Genomic DNA, 21,096 nt, shown 5'->3' on the forward strand with positions numbered 1-21,096 from the left:
GATCATGCTGTATTCCAGCCTAGGTGACGGAGTGAGATTCTATCTCAAAAACAAAACAAAACACCCCCCCCCAAAAATCAAAGTAATCATGTTAGGAATGAGTAACAAAAAGGTAATCAAAAACCTCCATATGTTCAGAAATTAATAATACATGGGTCAAGCAAGTAATCATAATGCAAATCAGAAAATACTTTGCATGAAACAATGAAAATACTGCCTATCAAAAGCTGTAAGATCCAGCTACAGAAGTACTTAGAGGGAAACATACAGCCTTAAATGTATATATAAGAAAAGAGAAAGAATAGAAAACAGAGAGCTGTGCACCCATCTCCAAAAGTTAGAAAAATAACAAAATAAACGCAAAGAAAATAGAATGAAGAAAACACGAATCTGTCAGGATGGAAAATGAACTAGAAAAAGCAACATGTATATAGTATTATATTAGCTCATTGTGTAAGGCTAGCCAAATCTTGGTATTATCAGACTTTTTCAATCTGGATAATTACAGTGAAAGAAAAGGAAAACTTCCCTATTCTGTCGAATCTCACTTATGATGTAAAAATCCTCAATACTTAAAAACTCCTAATAAAACTTTAGTAAGCCATATGCAACAATATATAAGAAGGATAACATTTTATGCTCCTGTTAGGTTTATACCACTTCTACAAAGTTACAATGATTGATTTTCTCAAGTTACGCTGACCTTACATTACTGGTATAAAACCAACATGGGTCATGAAGTAATATCCTTTTTGTATATAGCTCACCATTGAAACAAACAAAACCCTCAAACTAAGAAAAGAATTTCTTTAGATTAGCAACAAGAGACCTATAGCAAATGTTATATTTACTGATGACATGCTAAAAATTTTCCCAATGAAACAGGGAATATGACAATAATGTTGCCATCATTACTTCTGTACACTTGAGGTCCAGATAAAAGAAGAAAATAGTAGTTTAAAGTACCCCATTTCAAAGAGCACTTTCTCTAAGATTTAGTAAAACCAATCAAGCTAGTATTCTTCATAGTAAAATGAATAGTTTCAATTAGTATGGATGAAGGCATTTGACGAGCTGAATCAACCAAGTGGGGAACAAAGGGAAGAGTATGAAATATAGGTGCAAGAAAAAAGCAGCAGAAGGCAGGTGAAAGGTGTTAAGAATTGTAGCAGCATTTCCAATTTCCAAGCAAACTATGAAAAAGTCTTACAAACAGATAAAGTGGCTTTGAACAAGACAGTTAAGAATAAAAGTAGATTTGGGATTCTTGCATTAAAAGAAGAAGAAAAGGCAGCACAAAAATGTTAAAATAACCCTAGAAAACAAGATACCTGTATTATCTTGGAAAAGTCACCTAACTCTCCAGAACTAAGTCTCCCATATACACAGTGAGGAAGCTGAACTTGATGGTCTTTCCAAAATTCTGATTCAAATACTCCAGTATTTACATTAAATAATCACTGTTTTTTCATGTTTTGTGTGTATATTAAATTCTGAGGCTGCTGAGTTACACACTGTATTTCACTATGAAACTATGACATTATCTTAAAATGACTATATACTTCTGTGACAACTCCTCAGGGAAGGAGTAAAACACAGTGGTTAAAAGCTTAGACTCTGAGATTTCACTGTCTAGTTTTGAACACAACCCTAGCATTTATTAACTATGTGATCTCATGAAAGCCACATAAATTCTTGCCTTCATTTCCTTAACTATAAAATAAGGATTATAAAAGCATATATCTCATAGAATAATTGTAAGAATTACAAATCATTCTTAAAACGTAATTGTCATAATGCCTGGCACATAGAAAGTGCTTAATAAACTTATCTTTATGCAGGTTTCCAGTTAAGACACAAAGGAAATAGGACCAAAAATGGTAAAGCTAATGTGAAGGATAAAGAATTTAAAATGAAAAAGAAAAGCACCTTGTTATTGTTAAATTTCAGTACATTCTACAGCAGAAAATCTAAGATACACTAGTGGAGAAGCAGAAAAATTAGTAAACCTTCAGGCCTACTTCTATAATTAGTAGTATTATCTTAAGGAGCACTTTAGCCTTTTTGAGTTTCAGATTTCTTAATTAGGACTATGGGCAAATTTATGTGAACTGTAAAAGATAAATGCATGTAAAAAGTACTTGGAAACACTAAGGTAGTAGCACGTCTATTAAAATTATCAGGCCAGGGCCGGCGTGGTGGCTCAAGCCTGTAATCCCAGCACTTTGGGAGGCCGAGGCGGGTGGATCACGAGGTCAAGAGATTGAGACCATCCTGGTCAACATGGTGAAACCCCATCTCTACTAAAAATATAAAAAATTAGCTGGGCATGGTGGCGTGTGCCTGTAATCCCAGCTACTCAAGAGGCTGAAGCAGGAGAATTGCCTGAACCCAGGAGGCGGAGGTTGCGGTGAGCCGAGATCACGCCATTGCACTCCAGCCTGGGTAACAAGAGCGAAACTCTGTCTCCAAAAAAAAAAAAAAAAAAAAAAAAAATTATCAGGCCAGGTGCAGTGGCTCATGCCTGTAATCCCAGCCCTTTGGGAGGCCTAGGTGGGCAGATCACCTGAAGTCAGGAGTTCGAGACCAGCCTGGCTAATATGGAGAAAACCCATCTCTACTAAAAATGCAAAAAATTAGTGGGGTATGGTGGTGTGTGCCTGCAGTCCCAGTTACTAGGGAGGCTGAGACAGGAGAATTGTTTGAACCAGAGAGGCAGAGATTGTAGTGAGCCAAGAGTGCACCACTGCACTCCAGCCTGGGTAACAGAGCCAGTCTTTGTCTCAAAAAAAAAAAAAAAAAAAAACCAAAAAACAAGAAACTGATATTCCTCTTTCTTGGTAGATGAATTTCAAATAATTCTAAGTTTGTGAAATCACTTTGGTTGTGAAAAGGTTTTTTTTTTTTCCAAGTAAGCTCACTAGCAACAATTTAATAAGTAACAAGTCAAACACCATTATTAGACTAATCTATAAGTAGAACTAGTTTACTCTATAGCACAGCAATGAGAAGCTCATTCTTCATTGTGTTTTTCCTTAAACCTACTGTTTTAGTCTCAGCACTTAGATACCAAAACTGATACTTAAAAATGAGTCAAAATGCTTTACTCAGTGCACTTATCCTAGTCTTCTACCTTACCTGTTTCATGGCCTGCTTCTTAGCAGCTTCCCTCTGAAGGCTTTCACTCACGGAGGTCTATAAAACAAAATATATTATCACTTTTTAAACATTAAATTTAAAATTTCTTTTCCAGTACAAGTTGAGTGTCCCTTATCTAAAACATGTGGGACAAGAAGTGTTTTGGATTTCAGATTTTTAAAATACTTATTAGTTCAGCATCCCAAATCTGAAAATCTGGTACCTGAAATGTTCTAGTGAGCATTCCCTTTGAGCTTCACATTAATGCTCAAAAAGTTTTATATTTAGAGCATTTAGGATTTTAGATTTTCAGATTTGTATACTTAACCTGTATTCTGGCTGGCAATGGTGTCTTACTTATAGTTAAAAGGATAACAATACAAATTAAACTAACATTTTCAGAGTTCTTTCCCCCCCAAACTTTAGGAAATAAATGAATTTACACTGTAAATCCTCAGAATAGATTATAAGGTGTCAGAGAAAACAGAATGACACAGGAAAAAAATGAGGAAACATGAATTTTTACTCCTAACTTCACTACTGTCACCCAACCTTTATGGATTTCAATTTGCTTCATGTGAACATGTGAGAGTATATATAAATATATGTGTGTGTGTTTGTGTGTGTGTGTGTTAAATGGGGAAAGACTGGACTAGATAATACTTCAGGTACCTTCTAACACTAAAATGGTATGATTCCCAGCTTACAAAAAGCAAATTATTTTAATATTCACCATTCAATATAGTATACCAAGCTCTTGGTTTATGCTTACGGCTTAAGGACAGCAGTAACTACCTGTGGCTATAATCATTCAAAAACTATGTACCAAAAAGACTTCCATACCAGGCATGTTCTAGATCCTGAGGATAGTGAAAAACAAGAACAGTCCTAGGACAGAGACTGAAACAAGATCTTGTTTCAGATAAACGGTCTGAAAGGGAAGACAAAGAGATACATGTCTGGGCTCGGTGGCTCATGCCTGTAATATCAGCACTTTGGGAGGCTGAGGCAGGAGGATCACTTGAGGCCAGGAGTTTGAGATCAGCTTGGCCAACAAGGTGAAACTCAGTCTCTACTAAAAATACAAAAATGAGCTGGGAGTGTTGGTGCACACTTGTAATCCCAGCTACTTGGGAGGCTGAGACACGAGAATCACTTGAACCTGGGAGGCAGACGTTGGAGTAAGCCCAGACTGTGCCACTGCACTCCAGCCTGGGCAACAGAACCAAACTCTGTCTTCAACAACAAAAAAAGAGATAATTACAATATAAATGTGATAAGCAACATAATAATGGAATAAACAAAGGACTGTGGGAGCCCAGACCAGAGAAGGCAACTAATGTGTGAGGAATCAGGAATGCCTTCCCAAAAGAGCTATGACATTAGACCAGAATCAAAGAGAACAAAAATTTTAAAGAATGCAAGAGGGCCAGATGTGGTGGTTCATGCCTGTAATTCCAGCACTTTGGGAGGCCAAGGCAGGTGGATCATGGGGTCAGGAGATGCAGACCATCCTGGCCAACATCGTGAAACCCTGTCTACTAAATACAAAAAACTAGCCGGGTATGGTGGCCTGCGCTTGTAGTCCCAGCTACTCAGGAGGCTGAGGCAGGGGAATTGCTTGAACCCAGGAGCGGGAGGTTGCAGTGAGCCAAGACTGCACCACTACACTCCATCCTGGTGACAGAACAAGATGCCGTCTCAAAAAAAAAAAAAAAAAAAAAAAAAAAAAGAATGCAAGAGGAAAATAGGAAGTAGTCATCACATGGGCAAAAGTAAAGACTTACAAACAGCTAAGAAAAAAATACTTAAGAAAAAAATGTTTCCTTAAAAGTTTATTAGGCTTTAATCATCAGAGAAATGCAAATCAGAACCACTATGAGGTACCAATTCACACCTGTTAAAATGGCTATTATAAAAAAGTAAAAAAAAATAACAAAGGTTAACAAGGGTGTTGGAAAAGGGAATTCTTGTATACTGCTGGTGCAGATGTAGACTAGTACAGTCACTGTGGAAAACAGCATGGAAGTTTATAAACAAATTAAAAGTAGAACTACCATACAGGCTAGCAATCCCTCTTGGCATATAGCCAAAGGAAATGAAGTCACCACCTGGTAAAGGTATGTTTACTCCCATGTTCCCTGCAGCATTATTCGAAATAGCCAGATAAGCAAACAACCTAAGTATTCACTGGATAAAGAAATTGTGGTACAGCCGGGCACGGTGGCTCAAGCCTGTAATCCCAGCACTTTGGGAGGCCAAGGCGGGTAGATCACGAGGTCGAGAGATAGAGACCATCCTGGTCGACATGGTGAAACCCCGTCTCTACTAAAAATACAAAAAATCAGCTGGGCATGGTGGCATGTGCCTGTAATCCCAGCTACTCAGGAGGCTGAGGCAGGAGAATTGCCTGAACCCAAGAGGCGGAGGTTGCGGTGAGCTGAGATCGCGCCATTGCACTCCAGCCTGGGTAACAAGAGCGAAACTCCGTCTCAAAAAAAAAAAAAAAAAGAAAAAAAAAAGAAATTGTGGTACATATCTATGATGGAGTATTATTCAGTCTTTAAAAAGGAGATCCTGCCATTTACCACAACATCAATGAGCCTGGAGGACACTGTGCTATGTGATAAGCCAGACAGAAAGAAAAATAGTTTATGACATCACTTGTAAGTATGATCTCTCACAGAGATAAATAATTTAAAAACAGTGGTTAATAGGGGTAGGGTAGGAGGAAATGGAGAGAGATGGGTCAGAGGATACAAAGTAGCAGATATGTAAGATGAACAAGTCTAGAGATCTAAGGTACCACTTGAGGACAACAGGCAATAAAATTGTACTGTATATGGTATTCATGCTAAGTGAGTAAACTGTAGCTGCTCTTGCCACAGAAACAAAAGAAAGTATGTAAGATAATGGATATGTTAATTTGTAGCAACCTTTTTACCATCTATAGGTATCCAATAACATCATATTATATATCTTAAATATACAAAATAACTTTTTTTTTTTTTAAAAAGTATCAGGATTTGCAAATATATTGACACTGAACTGTATAAAAGGGCGAATTTTATGCTATGCAAATTACATCTTTTTAAAAAGCCAAAATAAAGCTACTGGTGGGGGCAAGGGCTACATGAGCTATTTCTGTCCCTTCCTCTCAATTTTGCCGTCTAAAACTGCTCCCCCCAAAAAAAAATGAAGTCTTAAATATAAAAACATATGTGTCAATTTTAAATACATATATGTACATAAAATCCTCAGCCCTAGAATTAAGGTAGTCTAGCCTATTGACACTTGCTATCTTCAGCTGTACAGTATCAGCAATTGGTGCTTTTTTCTTCATGGTAACAACCAGAACAAAATAGTTTTCTACGATGAGACAAATTTAATATACAAAGGTGATACAATATTAGACATTTATCAAAACTCAAAGTAAATATTTCCAATGTATTTTCATGTCTGTACTTCTTTCTTTCTTTTTTTTTTTTTTTCAAACATGGTCTTACTCTGTCGCCCAGGCTGCAGTACAGTGGGGCAATCTCAGCTCACTGCAACTCCCGCCTCCCGGGTTAAGCGATTCTACTGCCTCAACCTCCCCAGTAACTGGGACTACAGGTGCCCACCACTACACCCAGATAATTTTTGTATTTTTAGTAGAGGTGGGGTTTCACCATATTGGCTAGGCTGGTCTCAAACTCCTGATGACCTACCCACCTTGGCCTCCCAAGGTGCTGGAATTACAAGTGTGAGTCACCGTGCCCAGCCTCATGTCTGTATTTCTATTTTTTTTTTTTTTTTTTTTTTTGAGACGGAGTTTCGCTCTTGTTGCCCAGGCTGGAGTGCAATGGCGCGATCTCGGCTCACCGCAACCTCCGCCTCCTGGGCTCAGGCAATTCTCCTGCCTCAGCCTCCTGAGTAGCTGGGATTACAGGCACGCACCACCATGCCCAGCTAATTTTTTGCACTTTTAGTAGAGACGGGGTTTCACCATGTTGACCAGGATGGTCTCGATCTCTTGACCTCGTGATTCACCCGCCTCGGCCTCCCAAAGTGCTGGGATTACAGGCTTGAGCCACCGCGCCCGGCCGTGTATTTCTAATTAGTATGACTGAAAAATATTTTTCTTGATCACTGAGTTAATGTCTTCAGGATTGACTGAAAAGAATATATGTCCAAATGCTGGATGTTTTCCTTTTTTACTCGCTTTTATTTTTTCCTATCTCCTCTTTCAGTCTGTCACCCTCAGGCTGTCAGTTTATCTGCTGTCTTTCAAACTGGATGCTTCAATCTAAAAGATTTAACTTGGCTGTTACGGAGGATACTTAGAGAAATAAAATAACTTTTAAAAAGAAAACTTCAGAAAGATACACACAAGGCTAAAACTTTTTAGACTTTGATAAAGTATAGAATAAGTAGACTGGGAAAGGCCTTTCCAATGTAAAGTATATCTATTTTGAGACACCTCAAAAGATTTTGTTTCTATGTTGATAGCTGTTTAGAAGAATGAAGTATGACCACTGAAAAAACAAGATGTCACTATTTACACAGAAAGGTAACATAATAGAATGAGTGTAGTAATTTTACGTATTTTGTTCACAAACTTATATCCCTAGAATTCAACAGCATTAGTGGATAACTCTGAACCTAAGCTGAAAAGGTCAGGAAGGATTGATCATCTCCTTTTGAAGCTCATTGATTCTAAATTTTCTAAATAAAGATACTTTAACAATGACTACTAAGGATGGTGATCAAAATGGCAACAACCTGATTAACAAATTCAAAAAGTTAAAAAGAGTAGCAGTAAAATTTTTACTTTTTTCTATAATAGTAACCCTATATAAAAACAAATACATGACTTTTACCTTCTATATAACACAAAAAAACTCACCTAGATTCAGATTAGACAGAAAAATAACTAGTACAATTAAAAGCAGAAACAGTTAAGATCTTTTTCTTTTTTTTTTTTGAGACAGAGTTTTGATCTGTCGCCTAGAATGGAGTGCAGTGGTGTGATCTAGGCTCACTGCAACCTCTGCCTCAATCAATTAATTGATTTTTTTTTTTTTTTTTTTTGGTAGAGACAGGGTCTTACTTTCTTGCCCAGGCTGGTCTCAAACCCCTGGGCTCAAGCAGTCTTCCTGCTTTTGCCTCCTAAAATGCTGAGATTATAGGCATAAGCCGCCATGCTCCGCCAATGATACCTTCTACTAAAATCATTAGTTTTAAATTTAGGGAGACAAAATTTACTCCCTATAAGGGCCTTTATCTCAAAGGAAAAAAAAATCAACTTATAAACAAACAGGTTCAAATGCAGACAGAACTGTTATAAAAGTACAAAAAACACACTAGTATTTCAAGATAGGTTCTCTATCAAAATCTCAGGAAAATACCTTTTCAAAAACCTGACGTAGTATAGCTCCTTACAAATGTTTTAACTTAATTCAGTAAACATGCCGAGAGTCTAACATGTCTACAGCACTTAGACTAGGTGCTACAAAAAGTTTATAATCTAGTGGGAAAGAAGCCATATTTGGCCAACATTTAAATTCATGTCTGAGAGTTAGTAGGTTCCAGTTAGCTTTCATTACAAATAAGAAAGGAACTCACAAATAAAAAAAGAAAGTGGCTGGTCTATTTTACATACACAAATAACATATAACAATACTACACATACACGCGCATGCATGCACACACATATACAGATTATAAGGGTTAAAGATGTGGTCATCAAGTCTAGGCACCATGAACTGCAGAATTACGAAAAACACTGCAACCAGGTTTTCTTAGTTTTTCTCCCTTCATTGTTCTGTGTAGAGAATAAAAATTATTTAATCAATCTAACATTTGCTTCATTTTGAATTGCAGTCAGATATGACCTAAAAGGGAGACTTACAAAAGAATCAAAAATCCTTTACGGTTAGTTCAGATAAATCAAAGAGAAAATACATGACTGTGAACCTTTCTTGCATCACTATACAAGTTTATTCTCTTGGGTGATCATAACTACCAGAAAAGAATTAGGGCTAGGCATGGTGGCTCACAACTGTGATCCCAGCACTTTGGGAGGCCGAGGCAGGCAGATCACTTGAGGTCAGAAGTTCGAGACCAGCCTGGCCAACATAGTGAAGCTCTGTCTCTACTAAAAGTACAAAAAAAAAAAAAAAAAAAAGCCAGGTGTGGTGGCACATGCCTGTAATCCCAGTAATCCCAGAACTTCGGGAGGCTGAGGCCGGTGGATCACTTGAGCTCAGGAGTTTGAGACCAGCCTAGCCAACATGGTGAAATCCCATCTTTACTAAAAATACAAAAAAAAAAAAAAAAAAAAAAAATTAGCCGGGTATGGTGGCACATGCCTGTAATCCCTGCTACTCAGGAGGTTGAGGCAGGAGAATCACTTGAACCCAGGAGGTGGGGGTTGCAGTGAGGTGAGATCGGGCCACTGCACTCCAGTCTGGGTGAAAGAGTGAGAGAGACTCTGGTTCAAAAAAAAAAAAATTAGATCTGTATTACTGGAACTCCTTCACCAGGAAACAGAATATAGTCTAATGACATTGAAAAAATTATAGATCCTATACAACACTTTTGCGAAAAGAATTATTATTCTATAACTAATAAAGCACAATGGGACATATGACCTTCTTTCTTTTTTCTTTTTGGACACAGTCTTGCTCTGCCACCCAGGCTGGAGTGTAGTGGTGTGAGCTGGACTCACTGCAACATACTTCAACATAATAAAGGCCATATATGATAAACTCATAGCTAACATTACACTGAATGGAGAAAAGCTGAAAGCTTTTCCTCTAAGAACTGGAACTAGACAAGGATGCCCACTTTCACCACTCTTACTCAATTTTATACTGGAAGTCCTAGCCAGAGCAATCAAGTAAAAGGAGGAAATTAAAGGCATTAAAACTGGAACAGAGCAAGTCAAATTGTCCCTCTCTGCAGATGACATATTTAGAAAAACCAAAAGACTCCACTAAAAAAAAAACCTTTTAAAACTAATAAACAAATTCAGTAAAGTTGCAGGACACGAAATCAACACAAAAAATCAGCATAGCATTTCAATATTCCAGAAACAAACTAGAGGAAGAATAAATAAAGCAAGCACCTGTATTTCCAAAAACTAAAAACAAAAACCCTAGGAATAAATTTTACCAAGAATGTGAAAGAATTCTGCAAGGAAAACTATAGAACATTGATGAAAGAAATTAAAGAGGATGACAAAAAAAAAAAAAAAAAAAAAAGACACACCCCCAAAAAAGACATAAGACATCCCATGTTCATGGATTGGAAAAATTAATATGGTGAAAATGACCATACCACTAAAAGCAATCTACAGATTCAATGCAATCTCTACCATAATACCAATAATATTTTTCACAGAAATAGAATAAACAATTCTAAAATTTGCATGAAACCACAAAGACCTTGATTAACCAAAGCAATCCCAAGCAAAAAGAACAGCTGGAGACATCATAATACCTGACTTCAAAATACACCACAAGGCTATGATAACCAAAATAGCATAGTATTAGTATAAAAACATACACATAGACCAAAATAGAACAGAATAGAGAACCCACAAATAAATGCACATATTTATATCCAACTGATTTTCAACAAAGGTGCTAAGAACATACACTGGGGAAAGGACACCCTCTTCCATAAATGGTGCTGGGAGAACTAAATATCTGCATGGAGAAGAATAAAAGTAGACCCCTCTCACCATATACAAAAATCAAAACAAAATGGATTACAGACTTAACATTAAGGTCCCAAACTATAAAACTACTAGAAGAAAACATAGAAGAAATGCTCCAGGGACACTGGTTGAGGCAAAGATTTTATGGCCAAGATCCCAAAAGCACAGGAAACAAAAACATAGATAAACGGGACCATATAAAACTAAAACACTCTGTACAGCAAAGAAAACACTCAGCAGAAAGGACAACCTGATGAATAGGAGAAAATGTTTTCGAACTATTCATCCGATGAGCGACTAATATCCAGAATATGGAAGGAACTCAAACAACTCAACAGCAAAAAAACAATGCCAGTGAAAACTAGGTAAAGGATATGAATAGACATTTCTCAAAAGACATACAAATGGCCAACAGGGACATGAAAAAATGCTCATCACTAATCATCAGTGAAATGCAAATCCAAATCATAATGAGACATCTTACCCCAGCTAGAAACTCTATTATTAAAAAGATAGAAAATAACAGATGCTGGCGAGAAAAGCAAACTCTTACACACTGCTGGTGGGAATGTAAATTAGTACAACCCTAAAGAAACCAGCATGGAGATTTCTCAAAAAGTAAAACTAGAACTACCATTAAGACCCAGCAATCTCACTATTGGGTATCTATCCAAAGAAGAATACAGTATATCAAAAGATACCCTCACTCATATGGATAAAGTGTATTATACATAAACAATAGAATACTATCTGGTCATAAAAAGAATGAAATAATGTCATGTGCAGCAACATGGATAGAAATGGAGATCATTATTTTAAGTGAAATAGGCCAGGCATAGAAAGACAAATAGTGCATGTCCTCACTACTATGTGGGAACTAAAGAGCTTGATCTCATGGACATAGAGCATAGAATAATAGATAACAGAGACTGGCAAGTGTGGGAGGGTAAACAGGAGAGAAGGATAAAGACTGTAAGAAGTAAAGTCACCTAGTCTGCTACCAAACACTGGAACTTACTTCTTATGGACCCAAACATACAGTTAGATAGAAGAAATAAATTCCAATGTTTGATAGTAGACTAAGGTGACTATACTTAGCAACAATGTTTTGTACATTTCAAAGTAATTAGAAGACAGGACTTGAAATGATATCAACATACAAAAATGATACACATTCTAGATGATGGATACCCCAATTACCCTGACCTGATCATTACATTTTCTTTGCATGTAACACTCACTTGTACACTATAAATATGTAAATTATTATCTATCAATAAAAGAGGAAAAAAGTGGACAACAGCGATTTCTCAAGATACATATGAGTAGCCAATAGGTATACAAAAATACACCCAACACCCCTAATTATCAGGGAAATGCAAATTAAAACCACAATAATGTCATCTTACCCAGTTAGAATAGCTATTATCAAAAAGACAAAAACTAACAGATCCTGGCAAGGATGCAAAGTAAAAGGAACTCTCATACACTGTTGGTGGGAATGTAACTTAGTACAGCCATTATGGAAAATTCTTCAAAAAACTAAACACAGAACTACCGTAAGATCCAGCAATATCACTATTGTGTATTTATTCAAAGGATAGAAAATCAGTATCAAAGGGATACACGCACCTTCATGCATATGCAGCACAATTCACAATAGCTAAACCATGGAATCAACCTAAGTCCCTATCACATACGAACTGCCAAAGAAAATGTGGTATATTTACACAGTGGAGTACTAGTTGGCCATAAAAAAAGAATGAAATCATATCACTTACAGCAACATGGATGAAACTGAAGGTCATTATTTTAAGTAACATAAGCTAGACACAGAAGAAAAATATCTCATGTACTCACCCATATGGATGAACTAAAAAAATTTATTTCATAGAGGTGGAGAGTAGAATGATAGCTAACAGGCTGGGATGGACTTGGGGGAGTAGGGAGATGAAGAGAGGTTGGTTAATGCGTACTAATGGGTATGAACATACAGTCAAAGGAATAAACTCTTATGTCTGATAGTAGAGTGACTGTAGCTAACAACAATGTACTATACACTTCAAAATAGCTACAAGTGAGGAACTGAAATGTTCTCAACACACAGAAATGATAAATGCTAGTGATGATAGCCTAAATACCTTGACTTGATCATTACATATTCTATGCATGTAACAAAACATCATATGTATCCCATAAATATGTACAAATAGTATGTATCTATAAGAAAATGTTTACTAAAACTCAAATTCTCCACTTTTTGAATTATCACAATACTTCTAGACCAGTTTACTTCCATTGCCCAGGGTCTCTCTTGTGTTCCTCTCTCACTAATGAGAGGACATTGATGACAAAATACAAAACAACTAATACAAGATTAAATATAATTAGTAAATTTGTGGAAAGAAATCTTATGTACTCATGATAAATATAAAAAACTCAAATAAATATATATAAAAAAACTCAAATAAATATAATTGTAAAAATTAGTTATACTCAGCTTCCAATTCCTCTTAAGTCAGATTCCCTCCCTCTGAAGAGGTTCTACAAGTCAGGGAGGTTGGATCTGAGAAGTAAACATAAAACTGTAAAAACCCCTGGGCAGGCAGAAGTTTACTGGTATAAACGGAAGGAGGGCAGTGTAGCAACCCAGGGTGGAAAAGGACAGTGCACACCACTTGAGGCGGGGGTGGGGTGTGTAGGATGAAAGAGAGCTTTTCAGAAATGTTCTTGTCTCTCTCCTCAGTCTCCTCCAAGGCAAAGAAGCAACACCAACCTAGTGCTGAAGGTAATGTCAAAGCAACAGTCTGGCCAGGTTGAGGTGGCAGCCCTGATCTGTTTGCTCAGTGAACTTCCATGAGAGTCTGTGCTTGATGAACAGCAACTTCCTGATGGATTTCCTACAAAATGTCCTGAGAGACAATGTAAATAGAAACTTTTTGAAATAATGTACATGGAAAATACAGTCAAAATAAAAATATTAAGAGATGGGCAGGGCATGGTGGCTCACACCTGTAATCCCAGCACTTTGGGAGGGGGAGCAGGCAGATCACTTAAAGTCAGGAGTTCGAGACCAGCCTGGTCAACATAGTGAAACCCTGTCTCTACTAAAAATATATAAATTAGCCGGGCGTGGTGGTGGGCACCTGTAATCCCAGCTACTTGGGAGGCTGAGGCATGAAAATCACTTGAACCCGGGAGGCAGAGGTTGCCCGTGAGCCAAGACTGTGCCACTGCACTCCAGCCTGGGTGACAGACTGAGACTCTGTCTCAGAAAAAAAAAAATTAAGAGATGGGTAAATGAATGAATGGATATAGCTGAAAAATGTTTTAGTAAGTTAGAATATTAGACTAAGAAACTCCTAAAACACACAAGGAAAGGGTAAAAAACTTAAAAAAAAAAAAAAAAGAAAAAAGAGCCAGCACAGTTGGTGTAGGTCTATAGTCCTAGCTACAGCCAGGAGGCTGAGGCAAGAGGATCACTTGGGTCTAGCAGTTTGAGGCTAAGTGCACTATGATCATGCCTGTGAATAGCCACTGTATTTCAGCCTGGGCAACATCGTGAGACCCTGTCTCTTAAAAAAAAAAAAAAAAAAAAAAAAAGTATAGTGAATAACTATATTATATATATTTATATAACTATATATATAACTATTTATATAACAGAATACCCAAAGAAAGACATATAAACTAACCAGATTCAAATAAATATTTGAATGACTGGTAATTTTCCAGAATTAGAGAAAAATATCATATTGAACAAATTCTGAATGCAAAAGAGGACAGAGAATAAAACACATACACATGCATAAGCAACAGAGATACATTATAAAGAAATTTAAGAAAACCAAAGACAGAAAATTCTAAGAGTTTCCAACAAGGAAGAGTAGATCACCTATAAAGGAGTATGATTATAATGTCATCAGATACCTTATCAACAGCATGGGATTTACGAACAAGTAATCCATATTATGCACTGCATGTCTGTACCAAAATATCTCACATATTCCATAAACATCTACTTCACACTCAAAAATTAAAAAGAAAAAAAAAAAGGTAGTAAATCTTAGTTAACATTACCCAGATGGAATCACTTTAAAGTGTTGATGCAAAGCACTTTGAACTAAAAGCATATATTCAGAAAAACTATCATCAAAAGTAAAGATGTTTTAAGCACATAAAATCTCAGAAGGTCTGTCTTATAAAAGCCCTCTTTGAAAATAAATGAAGTACATGTTTAATATCCCTAATCCAACAATCTCAAATCTAAAACTTTTCTAGTGCCAACAGTATGCTCAAAGCAGCATTCTGGATTTTCAGATAAGGTATGTTCAGCTGGTAAGTATAATACAAATATTCCAAAATCTAAAAAAATCTGAAATCTCAAATACTTCTGGTCCCAGGCACTCACTTCTTTCTTTTTCTTTTCTGTTGATTGATTGATTGATTGATTGAGACAGGGTCTCACGCTGTTGCCCAAGCTACAGTTCAGTGGCATGATCATGGCTCACTGGAACCCTGACTTCCCAGGCTCAACTGATCCTCCTACCTTGGCCTCCTGAGCAGCTGGGACTAGGTGGTATGTACCGCTACACGCAGCTAATTTTTTTAGTTTTTTTTTGGTAGAGACAAGGTATCACTATGTTGCCCAGCTATTCTTGAACTCTGGGGCTGAAGCAGTCCTCCCACCTCAGCCCCCAAAAATGCTAGGATTACAAGTGCCAGCCACCATGCCTGGCCCCAAGCATTTTGGAAAGGGATACTCAACCAGTACTCCCAATAATAACATTATGAGATACATGAAAGGTAAATATACTACTTAGTAAAACTTAATATATCTTTATATATTTTTCTGAGACAGTGTCTCACTATGTTGCCCAGGCTGGAGTGCACTGGTGCAATCACAGCTGAATGCAGCCTCAAGCTCCCATGCTCAAGCGATCCTCCCGCCTCAGCCTCCTGAGTAGGTGAAACCACAGGGACCTGCCACCATGCCAGCTTATTTTTTATTTTTTGTAGAGATGGGGTCTCACTATGTTACCCAGGCAGGTCTTGAACTCCTTCCTGGGTTCAAGCAATCCTCCTGCCTTGGCCTCCCAAAGTGCTGAGATTACAGCAAATGTGAGAGCCACCATACCTGGCCCTAATACTATCTTTAAAAATGAGACAAAAAACAACCATGACAATCCAGAACCAATTCTAGAGCAGGGTTATACAACTTTCTGAAATGACTAAAATATTTCTTACCTATTTTGTCCAATATGTTAGCCACCAATCACATGTGGCTATAGAGCACATAAAATGTGGCTAATGTAACTAAGGAACTAATTTTTAAATTTTACTTAAGCTAAAACAAATAGTCTCTACAAATGCTGGCTATCATATTAGCACATATCCAGAGCAGCAGTCAGCAAATTTCCTCAAGGGACAAATGGTGAATACACAGGCTGGTGGACCACGTGGACTGTTGCATCTACTTATGTAGCACAAAAGTAGCCACAGACAGACAAATGGCAAGGCTGTGTTCCAATAAAACTTTATTTAAAAACAGGATGCCAACATGAGACATTGTATGCCAACACCTCACCTAGATGATATAAACACAATGGCAAGGCAAGCAGCAGATGGAATAGAGGGAGAGAAGGCAACCAGAAGATAGCTAGAATGTGCCATGGTACTTACGTTGAAGGCAGTGGGTGATACAAAGATACTTATAACAACAACAAAAGAAACCAAACATATAAATCTAAGCATAGACTGGTTTGGGATAATGACCGAAATTTTAACTAAAACACAATGAAATGTTTAAATTTCAAACAATGACTAGAAAATTCAATCTATTAAATGAGAGAGAGAAAAAAAGATGACAAACTCTGGGATTGGATTTTTAAAAGATCTAGAAACAGGAGGTCCATAAAAAACAGCCTAAATACAAAAGGATATAAAAATGCTGAAAACAGGCCAGGTACAGTAGCTCACGCCTATAATCCCAGCACTTTGAGAAGGTTAAGCAGGTAGATCACTTGACGTCAGGAGTTTGAGATCAGCCTGGCCAACATGGCAAAACTCCGTCTCTACTAAAAAATATAAAAATTAGCAGAGTGTGGTGGTGCACACCTGTAATCCCAGCTACTCAGCAGTAATAAGGCATGAGAATCACTTGAACCTGGGAAGTGGAGGTTGCAGTGAGCTGAGATCATGCCACTGTATTTCAGCTTGGGCAACAGAGCAAGATTCTGTCTCAAAAAAAAAAAAAAAAAAAAAATGCTGAAAATAAATGAGTTGGGAAAAATACAAAAAGCAATTATTAATCAAAAGCTTGATAGTGATTATAAAACCAGAAAAAAATAGAATTAAAGACAGAAACATATGTAAAGAACAAAGTAGGGTGCTAGAAACTGAGGAACAGATCAAGAAGAAATAGCAATCACCAACATTTATACTTTTAACAATGTATCTTTCAAGTAAATACAGCAACACCAAGACAACTCAATGGTGAAAGACCAGTCTATTCAATAAATGGTGCTGGTACAACTTAAAACGGAGTTAATCTAAATGCTTACATTTAGCTAAAATTATAAAACTCATAGAAGAAAACACGTAAGTAAATCTTTGTGACCTTGAATTAGACAAATGACAAAATTTGTGTAGCTAAAACCAAAAGTCCAAATGATTAAAAAAAAAAAAAATTAAGGTAATTTTTTTGATGAAATTGGGTAAGGGCCCAGTTTCATTCATTTGCATATGCCTTGGGCCCTTACCTTACCCCCTTTGCAAAAAATAACTAAAAATAGAGTTAATCTAAATGCTTACTCTTAGCTATAACTATAAAACTCATAGAAGAAAACACGTTAAGTAAATCTTTGTGACCTTGAATTGGATGACAAAATTTGTGTAGCTAAAACCAAAAGTCCAAATGACTAAAAAAAAAATTATTAGGCCAGGCATGGTGGCTCAGGTTTATAATCCCAGCACTTTTGGAAGCCGAGGCAGGTAGATCATGAGGTCAGGAGTTAGAGACCAGCCTGTCCAACATGGCAAAACCCCATCTCAACTAAAAATACAAAAATTAGCCAGGGACGGTGGTGTGCACCTATAGTCCCAGCTTCTTGGGAGGCTGAGGCAGGAGAATCGCTTGAATCCAGGAGGCGGAAGCTGTGGTGAGCCAAGATCATATCACTGCACCTGGGCAACGGAGAGCCCATTAAAAAAAAAACATTCTTTAAAATCTCATCAAAATGGGGCCAGGCGCAGTGGCTCACGCCTGTAATCCCAGCACTTTGGGAGGCCAAACTGGGTGGATCACCTGAGGCTGGGCATTTGGGACCAGCCTGACCAACATGGAAGAAACTCTGTCTCTACTAAAAACACAAAATTAGCCAGGCATCATTGTGGGCTCGGTAATCTCAGCCAGTGGGGGCGGGGGCTGAGGCAAGAGAATCAATTAAACCCAGAAGGCAGAGCTTTCGGCAAGCCGAGATGGCACCATTGCACTCCAGCCTGGGCAGCAAGAGCAAAATTCCATCTCAAAAAACAAAACAAAACAAAAAACTCTCACCAAAATAAATTGTCTTTTCAAAAGCCATCAAGAAAGTGACAACGCACAAAATGGGAAAAAATACAGTTGACTCTTGAAAAACACAGGTTTGAACTGCACAGGTACACCTACATGCAGTTTTTTTAAGTAAAAGTTACACCCAGTGTGCCTGCCTCATCTTTCATCTCCTTCACCTCTTCTGTCTCTGTCACTTAGAAACACTAAGACCATTCCCTCCTTTTTTTCCTCAGCCAGCTCAATGTAAAGACGATGATGAAGAGGAAGAGCTTTATGATGATCCACTTATACTTAATGAATAGGAAATATATTTTATATCTTCTTTATGATTTTCCTAATAACATTTTCTTTTCTCTAGCTTAACTGTAGGAATACAGTATATAATACATATAAAAATGTTAACTATTTACCATGAGGCTTCTGGTCAACAATAGGTTACTGTAGTTAAGTTTTGGGATAGTCAAAAGTTTTCAACTGCACAGGTGTTGGCATCTCCAACCCCTGTATTGTTCAAGGATCAATTGTATTTGCAATCATATATGTTGTGGAACTGCAGTCCATAAAGAATTCCTACAATTCAACAATAAAGACAAATAAACTAAAAAATGGACAAAAGAATTGAACATTTTTTCAAAGAAGAAATACAAACTTATTTCAAAGAAGATACAGAAATGACCAAAAAGCACATGAAAAGGTGCTCAACATCATTAGCCACTGGGGAAAAGCATCAAAACCACAATGAAATACCATTTCATATCCAACAGGATGACTAAAATAAAAAAGTCTCACAAATGCTAATCAGGATATGGAAATGGCCAAGTGCAGTGGCTCACACCTATAATCAAGACCAGACTGGCCAACATGGCAAAACCCCGTCTCTGCTAAAAATACAAAAATTAGCCGGGCATGGTGGCAGGTGCCTATAATCCTAGCTACTCCAGAGGCTGAGGCAAGATAATCGACTGAACCTGGGAAGTGGAGGTTGCAGTAAGTCAAGATTGCCCAGCCTGGGTGAGAGAACAAGACTCAGTCTCTCAAACAAACAAAACAAAACAAAAAAACACCAGGATGTGGAAAAACTAGAGCTCTCGTACCCTGCTGGTGGATTTGTAAAATGGTACAGCCACTTTGGAAAACATTCTAGCATTTCTCAAAAGGTTAAATGTAGAGTTACCAATTACTACATAGTAATTCGACTCATAGGTATGCACTCAAGATAAGTGAAACGTAAATCCACACAAAAATTTTTACACCAGTGTTCAGAGTAGCCTTACTCATGAGTAATTAGAAAGTAAAAACAAGAAATATGACATGTATATCCATACAACGGAATATTATTCAGCCATAAAAAGGAATGAAGTACTGATATATGCTATACTAGAATTAATGACATGTCTTCCAATTATTGCTTAATAAACCAATAAAAGAAAAACTTCGTAAGTTTGTTCCAGTTAGAAACACAAACTTATTTTCAAAAGGAACATCATTAACCATGCTGGTAACAACTAGCACACTTATAATGAACAGTCAAAGGTCTTATAATCTTTTCTACACAGGCCAAATTTTAATGAAAAACACTTGGTAATGTATTTTTTTTCAAAAGACAAGCAATAGTTTGGCACCTAATATATAATCACAATGACCAAGTCAGGTGTGCAGTGCCCCCAGTACAGACTTTATTAGAGTTCAGTTATAAATACACAATCTCTTGACACTAAAGATGTACTTCTTGCAGATAAAGCCCAAAGCCAGGAAATGAATCTCCTTCCAAATGCTGCTTCTTATCTTTAAAGTAACCTCAAATTATTACTAAACTAATAAAGTAATTTTGTTTCAGAAAGCGATCTGATCTATTTTATTTTCAGCTTTTGATAAATTCAAGAGTGAGATGAGGGATTATTGCTTTCTGTCTGACAACACACACTGAAATACAACATGAAAATAAAGGAAAAACTTTTTTTAATGACTTTTATGGTAAAGATGGAATAGGCAATATCAAAGCCTGTCAGTATATGGAAGAGGATGTGTATGGTTTTGGAGAAACAGAAAGCTAATTTTGTTATTTAACCTCATAAGTCTGTAAGTAAAGCATTTATTATCTTCTAATTAGAAATTATCAGTTAAACAGGCTGAGTAAAAAGAGTGCAATGAGACTGTACACAAACCAAATAAAACAATAACTCAAAAATGTAAGTATGGACATTACTGCCTTATTTATGGAATTTTTCTAATAAAATGGTACACAGTCAATGGCCACAAATCCAAATTGGCGATCAGGATTCTATTAAAAGGTCACAAAAAAGCCAGGCTACCAAATATGACTGTCAAACACAAAGTAGGATGTAGACAGCACAGGAAACTTTCAGACCACTAATGATTAATATAATTACTGCGCAGATTTAATTATTATTGTAGCAATATAGCTACCACTTATTGGACTTCTATGTCATGCACTATACTAAACACTTAAGATAACACTAATACTTAGGTCAGGTGAGGTCTCAGCACTTTGGAAGACTTAAGTGGAAGGATCATTTGAGGACAGGAGTTCCAAACCAGCCTGAGCCGCACAGCAAGACTTCATTTCTACAGAAATTTTTTAAAAATGAGCCAGGTGTGGTGGTGCATGCCTGTATTCTCAACTACTCCGGAGACTGAGGTGGGAGAATCACTTAAGTGCAAGAGTTTGAGGCTGCAG

General features: G+C 37.1%; 1 protein-coding gene across 2 annotated transcripts in view; it reads right to left on the bottom strand.

Moving 5' to 3' along the window:
- NSRP1 (nuclear speckle splicing regulatory protein 1) overlaps window positions 1-21,096 on the bottom strand; it is a 60,221-nt gene that overhangs the window by 11,358 nt on the left and 27,767 nt on the right. The window contains exons 2-3 of one of the 2 annotated variants that reach the window (XM_010342092.3): window positions 13,620-13,755; window positions 3,139-3,195 (exon numbers count right to left, since the gene is read on the bottom strand). In XM_010342092.3, coding sequence (XP_010340394.1) covers window positions 3,139-3,147 — 9 coding nt within the window. In that variant the 5' untranslated portion in view covers window positions 3,148-3,195; window positions 13,620-13,755. The remainder of the gene's footprint in view (window positions 1-3,138; window positions 3,196-13,619; window positions 13,756-21,096) is intronic. The other variant, XM_003931456.4, reaches the window with a different exon arrangement.

The sequence above is a fragment of the Saimiri boliviensis genome, chromosome 17 (assembly GCF_048565385.1).
Source record: "Saimiri boliviensis isolate mSaiBol1 chromosome 17, mSaiBol1.pri, whole genome shotgun sequence".
NCBI lineage: Eukaryota > Metazoa > Chordata > Mammalia > Primates > Cebidae > Saimiri > Saimiri boliviensis.